This window comes from Condylura cristata, unplaced genomic scaffold (assembly GCF_000260355.1).
Source record: "Condylura cristata isolate star-nosed mole 26May11 unplaced genomic scaffold, ConCri1.0 scaffold00014, whole genome shotgun sequence".
Classification (NCBI taxonomy): Eukaryota; Metazoa; Chordata; class Mammalia; order Eulipotyphla; family Talpidae; genus Condylura; species Condylura cristata.
Genome location: NW_004567115.1, coordinates 39,882,725 through 39,898,267, shown reverse-complemented (window position 1 = coordinate 39,898,267; position 15,543 = coordinate 39,882,725). Strand labels below are relative to the sequence as shown.

At 35.3% G+C, this 15,543-nt stretch overlaps 1 protein-coding gene across 2 annotated transcripts in view; it reads right to left on the bottom strand.

Annotated features, from left to right (window-relative positions):
• TLL1 (tolloid-like 1) overlaps positions 1-15,543 on the bottom strand; it is a 163,914-nt gene that overhangs the window by 42,570 nt on the left and 105,801 nt on the right. For both annotated transcript variants that reach the window (XM_004682383.2, XM_004682382.1), the window contains exons 10-12: positions 10,563-10,665; positions 8,733-8,849; positions 7,334-7,479 (exon numbers count right to left, since the gene is read on the bottom strand). In XM_004682383.2, coding sequence (XP_004682440.1) covers positions 7,334-7,479; positions 8,733-8,849; positions 10,563-10,665 — 366 coding nt within the window. The remainder of the gene's footprint in view (positions 1-7,333; positions 7,480-8,732; positions 8,850-10,562; positions 10,666-15,543) is intronic.

Here is a 15,543-nt window from a genome sequence, read left to right as displayed (position 1 = left end):
GTACAAATAAATAAATCTTTAAAAAAAAATAAAATAAAATAAAAAAAAAATTAAAAAAAAATTAAAAAAAAAAATTTCTCTAAGTAATACTTTCAATAAAACTTTCTCATGGTCTCTAAAAGTTGAGAATAGAATTACCATATGATCGGGCTATCCCAATTCTGGTTATAGAGCCAATAAACTGAAAACAGGGACTTGAAGAGGTATTTGCATGCCCGTGTTCATAGCAGCCTTATAAACAACTATCAAAAGGTGGAAGCAATTCAAATGCCTATCAAAGGATGAGCTAATAAACAAAATGTGGTGTATACATACAAAAGAACAGTACTCAGTCTCAGAAAGGAAGGAAATCTTTTCATGGGCTAGAATATAAATGAACCTTGTGGATTTTACACTGAGTCAAGAAAGCACGTTTGAAATGGTTTTAGTTACATGAGGAAACTAGAGTATCAAATTCATCAAGACAAAATAGAAGGGTGGTTGTTAGGAGCTGGGAGGAGGAGAAAGGGGATGATTATCTATTAGTTTAGATTTTCAGTTTTTGCAGTATGAAAAGAGTTCTGGAGATTTATTGCAAAAATATTTGAATGCATTTAATGCTTAGTGAACTTTATACTGCAAAAATGGTTAGGATGGTAAATTTTAGGTTGTATCTATTTTATCACAAAAATTAAAAGCTTCTCTCAAGACTATAGGAATGTCATTCTAAAATACAAGTAATACCATCAGCTACATACACTACTAAGCTTTTAGAGATAATAGAATTCAAAATCTATATACTTAGAACCATGCATGGGAGGAAATGTGAAAGAGGGTTCTAAAACAATGTGAAGTAGCACTGATCATTAAAAAAATAACTTTAATTATGGTAAAAATCCAGTAATATCTTAGAAATGGTGCTATCAACAGGAGAAATTTTGGATAAAAATAAGAAAAGTCCTGAGTTCACAGAATATGATTTTAAAATTTGCTATAATCATATTTAGTATTTTATTTAGTAACAGATTGTATTATTACTATTTAAATTAAATTAACACAGTTCATAGATAATTGCCTCTCAGAGAAAGTGAGGAGTTACAACTATGATGTTCAGTCAGGTGAAAATCAGAATTATGAACCTGGTTAGGTGCATTTTTATGTGATTTAGTATTTAAAATCCACAGCCCTGCCTGGTGGCAGAACGCGTTAAAGCACAGCACTATGAAGCTAGCCTTAGCCATTTCAATACAAGTTCGATCCCCAGCCAGGGAGGTGACTACATAGTGTGGCAGACCTCTCCTGACCCGCCCGCTGCTCCCCTCAGCTGTGTACTTTGACAATCTGCCTGTTCTGCCCCCACTCTGTCTCTGTCACCACCCCTTCATCTCTGGCCAGTACCCTAGCTCTGTTTGCATAAATAAATAAATCTTTGAAAATAAATAAATAAATAAATAAATAAATAAATAAAAATCCTGCCACTTGATTTGTTTTAATGACACAATTTTTTTTTAAAGATTTATTTATTTGTGCATAAAGAGATGGGGTACAGGCCAGAGGGTCAGGGGTGGTGAGAGGCTTCACCAGAGACAGAGTGGGGAGCAGAACAGGCATATCTACGAAGTACACTGCTGAGGGGAGCAGCGGGCGGGTCAGGAGAGGTCTGCCACGCCATGTGGTCTCCTCCAGGACAGGCAGGAATCGAACTCATGCGGAAGTGGTTTTAGCTTCTCAGTGCTGTGCTTTAACCCGCTGCACCACCAGGGAGGGCCAATATTTTTAACTCACTTGTACATTTAATAAATGTTTATTGAAAACCTACTGTGGCTACATAAATACGTTGCAGTGCATATATTATAAAAAGTGGGGAATAAACCAGACATGACTGACATACAGGCATATAATCATTAAATAACACAAATGTAGAAATAAAGATAGCCCTGGAGAGCTAGAATTAAATGCAGAGAGACAATACCCACGTCTGTTCCCAGGACTTGCGAACAAGAATATACCAGTCCATGGAATTGGGTTCAATCATGCTGTCACCAATTACGAATTGGGTAACCTGGGGCAAGTTTATTTAAACTAACATATACTATTCTTTCCAGCTAAGCCATATATTATAGCTAAGCCATAATTCTAAACAGTTACTTAATTATTTTCTTTTATAGTAATTAACCAAGCTAGAATCACAGTTAAAAAACCAAAAATAGTACATGCAAGTTTAAACACTACCTCAGGTCTCTGTTCTTGGCTTGCAAAGACTAGTGTACTTAAACTAACACAAAATATTTTAAAGAATTAAAGGGTTGCTTTTAGTCAGGAAATCCACTAAATAGAATGATAAAAACATTTGTACATAGTTTAAAATGCTGTGGCTTGAAGTAATGATGAGAAAGGCTATTAAACATCACAGTTTTCATAAGAGAAGTGTCACCAAATCGGGTTGTATAGAAAACTTGACAAGTACCTCAAACTTAATCCCACTTAAATTAATGTATGTGAAGAGTTCAGTGTAAACTTGTGTAAGCTGTGGGTTTAATTTTCTTTTCTGCTTTATTGACATTTCTTTGAATCTGTTACTATAAACATTTTTAGTCCCCCAAATATTTTCTCTTCCATACTTCTGCATCTCAGAAGTATTCAAATAAAATAGTAATGTTGTACAAAGAGCACTACTACTCAGTAAAGAACAAGTTCCAAAATAATTTCAGATATCATCTGTATTCCTCAGGAAACAATGAATCAGTGAAAGAACAAAAAGCTTTTAAAAAGTATGATTACCAGCCCTCCCTGGTGGCGCAGCGGGTTAAAGCACAGCACTAAGAAGCTTAAGTCACTTCCGCATGAATTCGATCCCGCCTGCCCCGGAGGTGACCACGTGGCGTGGCAGACTTCTCCTGGCCCACCCGCTGCTCCCCTTAGCAGTGTTCTTCGTTGACCTGCCTGTTCTGCTCCTCATTCTGTCTCTGGTGATTCCTCTCACCCACTGCATCTCTGGCCTGTACCCCAGTTCTGTATGAATAAATAAATAAATCTTAAAAAAAAAAAGTATGATTCCCAAAGAATCAGGACTCAATGGCCCTCCAAATATTGGCCTTTCCTGCTTAAAGACCTGAACATTCATCAGCCAAGGCACTTGTTCAGATTTACTTGCATTTTCATGTTAGTAGTGTGGAGAGGTAAAGCCATGACCTGAATTCATAGAAAGATAAGTAATGGGCAGATAGCTGCATTCTTCACAACAGATTTCCAAGAGATGATGGAATTGTTTATATTAAAGTACTCTCTTTCTTAGTTGTTTATTTATTTACTAGGCCCTTTTATTTTAAAAAGAGAGAGAGACTAACATGGAAGATAGAAGAGTTACCAAATAAAAAGGTTTTAAAAGATGAAAGATAAGTATCATGAATAAAAATGTGCTTTGTCTGAGAGAACCACAGATTTGGTGAGGGAATTCTGAAAGTAAACACTTCATATACAAAATGCATAAGCTGTATATTAAAAGTGTATTATGGGGCCCTCCCTTGTGGCGCAGCAGGTTAAAGCACTGCACCAAGAAGCTTAAGCCACTTTCGCATGAGTTCGATTCCCGCCTGCCCCAGAAGAGATCCACATGGGGAGGCAGACCTCTCCTGACCGGCCCACTGCTCCCCTCAGCAGTGTACTTCATTGATCTGCCTGTTCTGCTCCCCCTCTGTCTCTGGTGAATCCTCTCACCCTTCGCATCTCTGGCCTGTACCCCAGTTCTATATGAATAAATAAATAAATATTTTTTTTAAAAAAGTGTATTATGGAAACAAAAATGAATTGACATAAATAAGAGACTAAATGAAATAAACCCTGTAATGATGACTACAACAAATTTAAACTGTATATAGTCAGTTCTTAGTATATCTGGTAAAGCGGCTACAGAGTAGCTGAGGAGACTGCAATAGTGAATGCTGCTCATTGTTTCTGGGGAAATGCAGGCTTAGATTCCTGAGAGCTTCTGGTCACAAAATTCTTGTCAACCAATCAATACATACCTGTGTGTATGCTTTCATTTAAAGACACCTTAATATACACTGTCAATTCACTAACATTAAACTCACCATTAAGAGTTGTCTAACAGAAGCCTAAAAGATGCTATCTCTCTAATATTTTCCCCTCGGGAAATTCCCACATGAGACTATGGGCATCAGACAAGTCCAACAGTATTTTACTGCTCTGAGCATGCTCAAAAAGCATGAAAACATCACAAGTATTGGCTTGGGGTTATAAATAAATGCTAGTGAAGAGATTTTGCAAATATAGAACCAGTGAATAACAAATATTAGTTAGACCTGGATTTTAGTGCTGGCTTACTGCTTTCTAGTGTTAATGGCATAAGCTTATCTACCAGATTTAGATGATATATTAGAACACCTCTAAATTCCTTGTCACTTCTGCATTTCTTAGAGCCAAGGATCTCTAGTTTAACTTCAGTCACACAGTATACCAGGTCCTCCATAATCCAAAATGTTCCTACCTATCCATGTTTACTATCCCTAACATGAAAACTAACATTTTTGTAAGAAAAAAATATATTAATTTCCATCCACCCCATCATGCCCTCATAGACCCGTTATATATTCCATCATAAATATATCACTCCCATCATCAAATATTAATCATACATCTATCTACTGGTACAGTAGACTGAGGAATTAACAAAACAGGTCAGAGTGAGCCCCCTTGGTGATTGCATTATACTGAGATGGATGCTAACATTACTTGTTTTAATAATGTACCATTACTTTATATCTCTATTTATGTTTTCACAATTTTCTTTCCAGAATATTCAAGAAATATTCTTCCCTTAGAGGTGATCACCATAGTCTTCCTACCACCAACACATTTAAATATTTTTAATTTAAAAATGTGTAAATTAAACAAAACTCATCATCATCCATTAGACCTCTCCAAGTTAGAGAGGAACTAAAGCAAAGATCTAGAAGGAGAAGAACATCAGTGGCAAATGCTATAATGGGGGAGTAATCACAATGTTATTGAAGAAGAAAAAGACCAGAGTGGCTGTCACAGAGGTAATGAGAATGAGCACAGGGCCAAATTGCAGGTTACTCTGATCTATGACAACTGAGGCTGGATCTCATTGTGGGTGTGATGAAGACTGGAATAATTTAAGCATTGTAGTGTTATGATCTTAACTCACATGATACAGCATCATTCCTGTTACTATATGGAAAGCAGAGATGCGAGGCTTTTATCCAATGAAGGAGCAAGGATGGAATAAGAGAGGTGGCCAGAAAGTTGGCATAAAGTAGTTATGTATAGAGTATACATACATTACATATAGAGTATACATTACATATAGAGTATACATACATTACATATATGTATACATAGAGTATACATAAATATACTCTATACATAAGAGACAAAGTAAATGGAACATGAAGATGAATTTTGCTTTGGAAATTTAGGAAAAAGTGGAAGTTGGGCTATTCCTTGAGTAATAGTAAATGTTATTAGGAAATAATAAACACTGGATTAGGGAAGACTGAAGAAGAGATGGTTTAGGAAGACAAAAGAATTGGCCATTTAAAGTTGAAATGTCTCTTAGACATTAAAATATTTCTATATAAGTAAAGGAGAAAGAAGCATAATTAAGGTATTTCTTCATTTTTCATAAGGCAAAATGAAGAAAGGACAGGGACCCAGACCTCAGAAATAAAATGTACTATCAGTAAAACTACTACAACTTTTCCCCAATCTTAAAATTACTAAAATTTATCCATTCACTCCATTGACATATTTATTAAATGTTCTGTATCAAGTTTGATTCTGAGGCTGAGATATACATCTTCCCTATTTATTCTTCTGCTATCTTATTTTTGAAGAATATTACTGTTACTATGTTGAAATATTTTAAGACTCCTAAGCATCTAAGTCAGCAACTTCTGAAATTGCACCTCAATTTTTAGATGCATGGAATGAATACATTTTCCATCACTGCTAAAGTCAAATTCATAATTTGTTGAATTACATATTGAAAGAATTATGCTTTTAAGTTTTGTCATATCACAAAGTACAGATAATGTGAACATTAGGTAGATAACAAGTAAATCCTATCCAGTTTTAGATTGCTGTTAATGAAACGGTCTATTTGAATAATATTAACAATCTTAAGAATCCATCAAAATGAAAAAAAGTGCAAATGCAAATCAAATCATCTAAGAACCAAGGTTTCTGAAAATTCCAAACTGGTCAGGAGTGGGAAATACATCATGATCATAATAGAAAAAAAAATACACTTTTCATACTAAAAGGAAATAGGTCTAGGAAAGTAAAAACTATTTGCAAAGCAGAGAGAGAATATAACTATCACACAGCTTGGAGGCAGGAGTGTGAGATTCTCTGGGCTTTCAGATCATGCCTGGAGTCCCGTGGAGATTCCAGAAACATCACCAAAGTCAAAGGACTAAGTGACAGGTATACCCTTCTAGCAAATGGTGTTGCCTACAGTCTTCTGAGTGGCTGGATGGTGAATTGGCCTTTTGATTACTTAAGAAAATGTCTCCTATTCTAACTGCTGAATCTCTAAGCCCTGCCTGGACGCCTCCATCATCTTGCCTTCCTACTTCATGTTGGGATCTCATTTCTTTGAAACATACCCTGGAGTTCCTGACAAATTCTCCCAGCTCTCACCATCTAATTCCTAACCTTCCTACCACCCCACACAACTGAGTCATTAACCAGTTTGGTAGTTTTAGCCCAGACTTTGTTCCAGAATTCTGTCTGATCTTTGGTTTATTCTATTCTTGTCTCATTTCTCAATTGTGGCGTTGATCTCTCTGACAAATATTTTTGATGAAGTCAGGTTCCTAAGAACTCTTAAAACCTTATTTCTGATATAAACACTTTCCTACATAATGGCTACAAGGTAAATAATGGATTTTTCCCTTGACAACAAGAACAAAAAGATGGTCTACCTTTTAACCTTTCAATTTAGAAGAAAAATAAAAGTTCTATTATTGAATGGCCCCTTCAAGCAGTCTTGTGAAACCAGTCTGTGCATTTGTCAAAAAAAAAAAAAAAAAACCTATTGTCAGTACTTCAAACATTTTAATTCAAATAGCAATGATAATGTAAACTTACTTTAATCTTCTTGAAAATGTCTGCAACAAGAGGAAAGAAAAGGAAGGAGGAAAAAACCCTCTTTGCTCTTAATGTTCCATTTTATAGGCAATCTTTTGCTTCTCCCCTGACTAAAAAGCTGATTGTCTGGTTCTCTGCTTATTTAATGAGGATTCCCTTAAATGCCACTGTCATTTATGGAGGATCCGTTCTGAGATGGTTGCCTAAATGACTTTACCTCAAAGGCTTGAAAGGTCAATCCCACATAGAAGTCTTCTGACACTGTTATTTTCCACACACATTCTTTCATTGGTCTGTAGTCATCAGGATAATTAGGAGACTGAATCTGTCCCTCGTTTTTACGTATCTCACCTCCACAGATGGCTGAGGAAAGCAAAAAGAAGCAAGTAAATAAACCCAGACCTGCACTTCATTTTCCTTTGCTTCAGAGATAACATTGTAGCTTCAGAGCCTGGGGATGAGTGCCTAAAGACAGGTTATAAAAGTCAAAGTTGCTTGGCTGTACTGTGATTTAAAAAAAAGAAACAGAAAAAAAAAAAAAACGTAGCCTCTTCACTATGCCTATTAGATAGTAGCAAAGAATATATATATTTAAATCACAATTCATTCACATCTTTACCCCAGAAGAAATTTTTTTAACTCTTTAAAACCTCTCGAGATATTGTAAGTTTATTCTGTGTGAGTCTGTTCCGTGAGTCCCTGCGCTGCTTCTTCTGGTGTTACAACCTCAGGTGAATCAGCTGAGCTGAGCTGAGCTTTGCAGAACTCTGGGGATCTGTGGTAGAAGCTAGCCTCATAGGTGGACACCTGTAGTTCTGTCCAAAGAAACAATAAACTGGCACTGTGCTTCCTGGCCTGAAAAACAGCTCCTCTGGCCAGGTTGTGGGTGGAAGCGACCCATCTTGCTCCTGCCTGCACTGGTATTGCAGTCCATCTTAAAGCAAAGCATTGCCTTTACTTAAACATTTAAGAAGGCAGAAATCATCTGTCTTCTAAATTACCTAACTTCTGTGCCAGTGGAGGCAGGAGCAAGATGGTTCTCTTCCACCCACAACCTGGCCAGAGGAGCTGTTTTTCAGGCCAGGAAGCACAATGCCAGTTTATTGTTTTAGAGCAACATAGAAGCATCTAGTAAATTCTTTCTTGAATGCTGACTCTTTCGTTTAGACAAAGCAGGCTCCAGAAATGCGCACAATTACTTTCTATGCTGTTTCCTGTGAGTGTTTCAACAGTACAGACACCAACAGACACAGCTTCAGTAGAAAGTCATCGTTTCACATAATATTTTAATATTATCATGGAAGAAACTGAATTTTAAGAGCTCCCGTGCTATTTGTTGGCTTTTCCCCCACCACCAGTAGCTTTGAGTACATAAAATGTTACCAAATTGTTGGGACCAGACAAGTTATGTGCCAAATTGTGGGCACCAGACAAGCTGATCTTGCATTTTAATATTAAATGCTTTTATTAAAATCACCCTTGGTGATGTTATAGTACAGGTTCAGACAGTTCATCATGAGGGCATGACTGAAATATAATTCTAGTGAAATCAATGGAAAACATATTTCTGCTAGGGCTTTATGAGGATGTCATCTCCAAGACGCAATGCAACTGACCTTCATAAATGGCTGCAAAGCCTTTCCCTACCCAGTTACTGCTGCTCCGAAACTCAATCCACATCCTGCTGTCAGTGGAGGTGAGAACTTCAGGCACTTTGTCCCCACAAAATCTACCTAGAAGAAATAAAAGAATAGAGACTCATAAATGTGGTTCTGAATTCTAATTGCTTCCCACACTAGTTACCAATTGTATATGGTAAACATAGACGATCTAGTTTTGCTAATATGAAGGTATCCAAGTAAGACCACAACAAGTGTCTCAAAACTGGTCTCAAGATGCCCTGCTCTCTTGTGTGTGGCTGGCTGTGATATCATACATGGCATCAGTACATGAAAAACATCGGTCAACTAAAAATGCATTTATGTTAACATCTAACAGGTGAGGTCATGTCTTCTTAGATGGCAAAGTAAATCTGGAGCAGGTAGCAGAGAGCAGTGTTTAAACAGAACTGTGCCTATGAACTTCCAGAGATCTATTAAAATGCAGTAGTTGGTTCAGAGGTAGGAGCATAGGATCTGAGTCTGGACATTTCTGAAAACCTTCCAGAAGATTCAGATGCCAGTTTCAGAGTTAACTTTTGAGGAACAAGATCTCAGGAAATGGTGGAGAAAGGCTTTCACCTGAAAAACATGGTCAGACTGAACCAGTCTGGTGGATTATTAGACACCAAAGCTCTAAAAGACATCATTTCCCAAAATTTTAGCTTTATATTTAATTCTTCAATAGGAGTTTAATGAAACGTTTCTTAGTAACGTACATACACAGATTACAAATGACTTCCCTGAAGCTAAGAAACTGAATGTTCAACATAGTGTATTCCTTAGCCTGATTTATCAGATTATTTCAGTTCTTTATGTTCTTTATATTTCTTTATTTTTAAGCATTTTTAAGCATTCTAAAGATTTCAGACTTAAAAAGCCGCTGTCACTCTTAATGCAATTATGTCCATTCAGCAGATTCTAGATATTAAGAAAAAACAGCTCTATATGGCACCTAAACACCACTGAGCAAAGCTCCTTCTAAAAATAAATGAAAAGTCACAATCTCAAAAGAAAAAAATCAATGAAGAGCAGATGCTAACAAGCTCACACAACTCTCACCTTTAGGTAAAACAGAAGGTAACATTGAGACGCTTCATGCATGTTAACGGTGTGGTCTGTGGTTAAACTTTGGCAGTAGACTTTCACGAGCACTAAATCTGTGCTACATTTATGACACAACCTACAAAAGCTGCTTCTCAGCCACAAAAACTCTCTGAGAAGCAAACTCACGATGTCTCCAGAACGAGCTAATATGTTCGGCACAGGAAGCCCAGCCCAGACATGAGCCTGTCGGCTCACACCCACCGCCTTAGCACAACAAAACAAAACAAATCATACACATGCAGTTTATCTGGTTTTCTCATTAAAATTCTGATGCTTCAATTAAAAATACAGAAAGATGGTGATGAGGAGTGACTGAGCATAAGGCATGTGAAATTATCCTCAATGATTAAATCAAATCCAAGGACTACCTCGATGTCAAAGCTAGTTTAAATAAGTCAGCCTACTTATCTGTCACTATTTTGTGGTAGGTGAGAAAAGAACAAAAATTAAAATGTTGGTCACATACACCTTTAACTAAGAGGAAAGGGTACAATGGACTGTGGGTGCCTTAGTGGCAGGTAGGGTGACGAAAATGACATCTGAGGAGATGGAATTCTGTATTTCTGAATAATATAGTGGTTTGACCTATGTTGCCTTAATAAAAATAAAAAAGAATCAATTGTTTTCATAGAGTAGAATTTATGCACAGCCACTCATAAAGAAAATAAAATAATCTCTTACCAAGCAGAGGAGATTTTCTCCAGTATCCATCTCTGACTTCAATGTAATCATACCAGCACAAACTGCTTTTATATAAGTCCATAGTAGTAAAATTTAAAACAATCTGCAAAATTAAACAAAACAACACTCCAAGTAAAAGGATAGTAACTGCACATATTGATTTATACTTTAAATTTAGGAATTAGAATACTGTGAAAATGGAGTATTAACTAATTCTTTATTCTTCTGTTATATTTCATAATATTTCTTCTTAACAGATACTTTTAGAGAAACATTTGTTGATTCATATTAATGTTTAACAGTAAAGAAATGAAGTGTCAATCATTGAACAAATTAAACATACTAGCAATTAAATGAAATATTGGCTAATTTGAACAACTGAGCAACAAACAGAAATCTTCAAGTAGTTTATTTTGAGCTTTCTTAAGATTAAGTGACAAACCATGAAAAATTCTGATTTTGCCATAAAATGTGTTATTTTTCATAATTTATTTTAATGACCATTCACATCTATAATTATGTTAAAAATAACCTCTATGTGCCATATTCCAAAAACATATCACTGTGTGTTATAATGTGTTAAAGGCAGTCCTAAGACTTGGATGGCCCATGTAACTATAACTGAAGGCAGATGTCACTGTGCTTCTCTATATTCAATAATATAGTCAATGGGTTTCAAGTAGAAGTTCTTTCGTGATCCTTTACTCATCACTTTGTTTTGAAATAATGCTTCCCTTTGTTGAGATTAATACAAAAACAACTCTAGGATAGACAGGTTTTTACTGATTGACCAAAAGGACTTGACTTTCCCAATAGTTCACTGTTATTTTACTTGATTACAGTAAAAACAGAAAGCAGAAACAGATCAGGCTGAGAATTGCATCAATTTGATAAAGTAAAATTCATCTGAAAAATATTGTATTGACTTGGACCTTAATCAAATAATATTTGAATGAATTTTGTAAAAACTCTATTATGGAAATAGGAAATATCACTTTAAGAGACTGCTCAAGGAACCATCACCAAAAAAGAAAATGAGAAAATAGAATCAATATTTCAGAAATGTACTACCATTTTGTGTTAGAATATATATTTTCTTTCTTGAGCACAAATTTAACAGAAAGGTAAGCACTAATTATGGTAAATTAACCTTAAATTAACTTACTTCTTTGCAATGAAACTATATCAATAAATATTTCTTATGGCATCTTGTATTGCAGCACCATAATAATCACCAATGAAATAATATAGCAAAGCTAGTTACAACTGTCCATATACATTGTCATTTACTGAGATAAAAATAATAATTTTTCTCACCATAAAGACAATTGTATCTTATAAGAGCATTTAGATTTCATGTTAAATTCACCATTTTTCATTTAATTTAGTATAATTTCTTTAAACATATTTTCTTGACTACAAAGATATGAAATTTATCAAGGACATGAAATAGACATACTCTTTTTAAAATGTAATACAGGAGACGTGGCATCATTTGGCTTTGTTTAATAAAAATGTTCATTGATTTTTTTCTAAGTTATTCAAAGGTTTTGATTTTTCCTTTTTCTTTCTTATACTTTGCCTAATTTTATCACCCTGAGTTTTCTCAATTGTTTAGAAAACTTTCCAAAGTATCCAAAAGCAAAGGATTGATATTTTTCTTTTCTTTTTCAATGATCCTCAACACTTGATTATTAAAATGCTTGGTTTTTAAACTATTTCTCTGAAGTTCCCAATGTATTTTCTCTATTGATGAACACCAGTGCAGCATTAGAGTATTCGTAAGTCATAACTGGTAAGTAATTTCTGCCTTTCTAACTTCATATTTATTTTAAGTCAGCTACAAATGGAGAACACTGTTACTGCCTGATAATAAGTCTCATTCTGCACATGTGGTCTCCTTATAGAACCGCTAAAGTTACCACTCCACATGATGATAAAAGACCTCATGTGACAGCAAAGAGAACAAAACAAGAAGACAGTCACACATAGTAGACCACAAGGCTCATTGTGTGGCTTCCCTCTTGAATTGAAAGGGGAATTTTACAATGGTGTGCAAATAGGTTCAACTTCCTCTTCAATGAAGAGAAACATCAACTAAATTGGAATTATGTATCTCATCAAATTTTATTGAAAATTGGAACAATGTGGCTGGATTGCTAACATAAAGTTAATATTTAAAGTCTTGAAACACAGACACTCGAACAGTGGAGGGGATAACTCTAAGCAGAAAAGTTTCCTATCTTGTTTATAATCTTCTATTTAAAAAGCCAAGCACCGTGGAGGAACAAAAACTGGCCTACTTTAATATAAAACACAGAGTCCTTAAGAAGCAGAAAATGTAATAAAGATAGGTTTACTAAACTCAAATCTAGGGTTCTCGTGCAGAAGCAAAGCACCAGCTTTGACTGTGGTTGCTAGCAGAACCCATATTTGGATTACAAATCAAAAGCACTTGGAGTATTCTTGGTTGTTTTATATATTTTTTTATTTTATGTAAATATAGTGCATCTTTTTCAAAGATTAAGAAAATAAAAAGTACCTCATACAAACATTTTGATGGGTAGTATCCATATACCAGTTATCAATTTAAAATGAACCATAGCTATACTGGAACTTGGGCTGGGGGACATACAAGGAGCAAAGATTTCCTGTGATCTGTTGAGAGTCTTAGCTGCTATTCCCAGAGTTAAAAATACTATTGCTGTGAGGTTTGCTTCTCAAAGATTTCAAGAATGCTGCAGAATGTTTGAAGAAAGGCAGATGGACAGTCAGGGAAAAGACTGACTTCTAGTCTCCAGAGTATGATATAATCAATAAAATTTTCTTTTGTAAGACATTATGGACTTGTTAAAGTAATCCGATTGGCACCATAGAAATACCAATTAAAATAATATTCAGGCATTATAATACCGAGGATGGGGAAGATACCAACTTTGTCAATTTGGCTGGTATTATTAAATGGCTCATTAGAAAGAGATATTGGAATCAAAAACAATAGAATAAAATAGATTCTTGGGCTCCAGCCAAAACCTTGGACAAGTCTAATAAACTCTCTAGAGAGACTGCAGTTTTCTTTTCAAAAATCAGACTAAGGGAGAGAAGATCAGGGATTACCTCATGGGCCAAATCCAGTCTTCAGCCAGTTTTTGTAAAATTCTATTGGAATCATTCCCTTACATATTGTCTATAATTGCTTTTGCAATACAATGGTGGAATGAAGTATTGAAACAACCCTATCACTTGCAAAGCCAAAAATATTTACTGTATGTCCTTTCCAGAAAAGTTTGCCAACTTCCAGAATAATTGACCATTAAGGTTTTGTTTAGTTCTGAATTGTAACATGCTAAAGGAGAAAAAAATTATATGTTTTTCTATAACTAGAAGCTGTTTGTGATTGGAAGTAAGAAGGCCTGGATCCAAGCTTTAATGTCTCAGTTTGCTAGTAAACTGAAACTTTCTAAATTTGAATCAATTTTCTTACTATAAAGTGAAGGTCACCCGATAAATAAATCAGGATTATTTGAATTGTGCCTACAAACAACTACAAACACTCATGTAATCTTAAGACTCTCAGGTGTTGTTAGTTCCATGACACATATTCAGACACCCCTCACACTATTGATTCTGAAAATAAATCTAAAATATTCATCCAATTACCGTTTATGTACTAAGAATATTATTTTTTTAAAGATTCTATTTTTTCTGCATAAAATAATGTATGCTAATTGTAGAAGATGAATGGAAAACAACAAAATAATATCTATCTGAAATCAACCAGTGTAACTTTGATAAATATTCTTCTATAATTTTGTTTCTAACATGTAATTTAAAAGCTGAATCTTTTTGTGACTGACTTTTAACCTACTTTGAAAATTTCACAATATATTGAAAACATTTTTCCAGTTGTTTCCTTTTGCTTTTGAAAAGTTATTTCATTCCCAACTTTTTGTTATAACAAAGAACAATCTTTGCATTTACTCAGGTATTTCTCTAAGATAAATTTTCTGGGTAAAAGTGTAGACATATTTTTTAAAAATATGACACCAAATTCCTTCAGAAGGTTAATTTTGACTTCTAGGAATTGTGCATCTTCACGATCATTTGATATTATCATTCTATTCAATACTGACTATTTGGTTTTTGTTTGTTTTTTAAAGATTTTATCTATTTATCTTTGTGTAGAAGAGCTGGGTGTAGATCAGAGGTGGAGTAGAGAGAAGATTCTTCAGAGACAAAGTGGGGAGCAAAACAGGCAGGTGTGCTGAAACACACTGCTGAGGGGAGCAGCGGGAGAGACAGGAGAGGTCTGTGTACCATGTGGGTCAGCTCCCTGGTAGGGATGAAAGTCAGGCTGAGGTGTTGATAGTGCTGAGACTTAAACCATAGGCTAGCAAGGCAGGCCGTCAAGGTTGACAATCTGATAGGTGAAATACAACACATGTTTTGATTCCAGTAAGATTTCCTTCATGGAGAGAGTAAATAATTTCATATATTGACTGCATATCTATTTGCCCTGAATTTCAGTAAGTATTGTTTCCTCAGGAGTCTTCTAATGCGGTATTACCTTTACTCAGTAGTTGTTCATACTTATTAATTATATTTTTATATTTTATGTATTTGTATATGATTGTAATTACTCATTACTTTTATAATTATCTTTATAATCACACTAACAATACTTTCTTACCTATTTGTGCTATATATACCTTATTTTGATCTTTATTTCTGATTTAATATCCTGTTAAAAATATATATTTGGGGCCTCCATGGTGGTGCAAAGGGCTAAGTCAGCACTTTTCGGTGATCAGCAGCCTTTGCCCGAGTTGGATCCCCCACCGGAGCCGGAGAGCTGACCCACATGGCCCAGCAGACCTCTCCTGACCTCCCCTGCCCCCTCAGCAGTGTATTTCAGTGGATCTGTTTCTTCTGCACCCCACTTTACTTGTGAATCTTTTTAAACTCTCCACCTTCCCCCCCC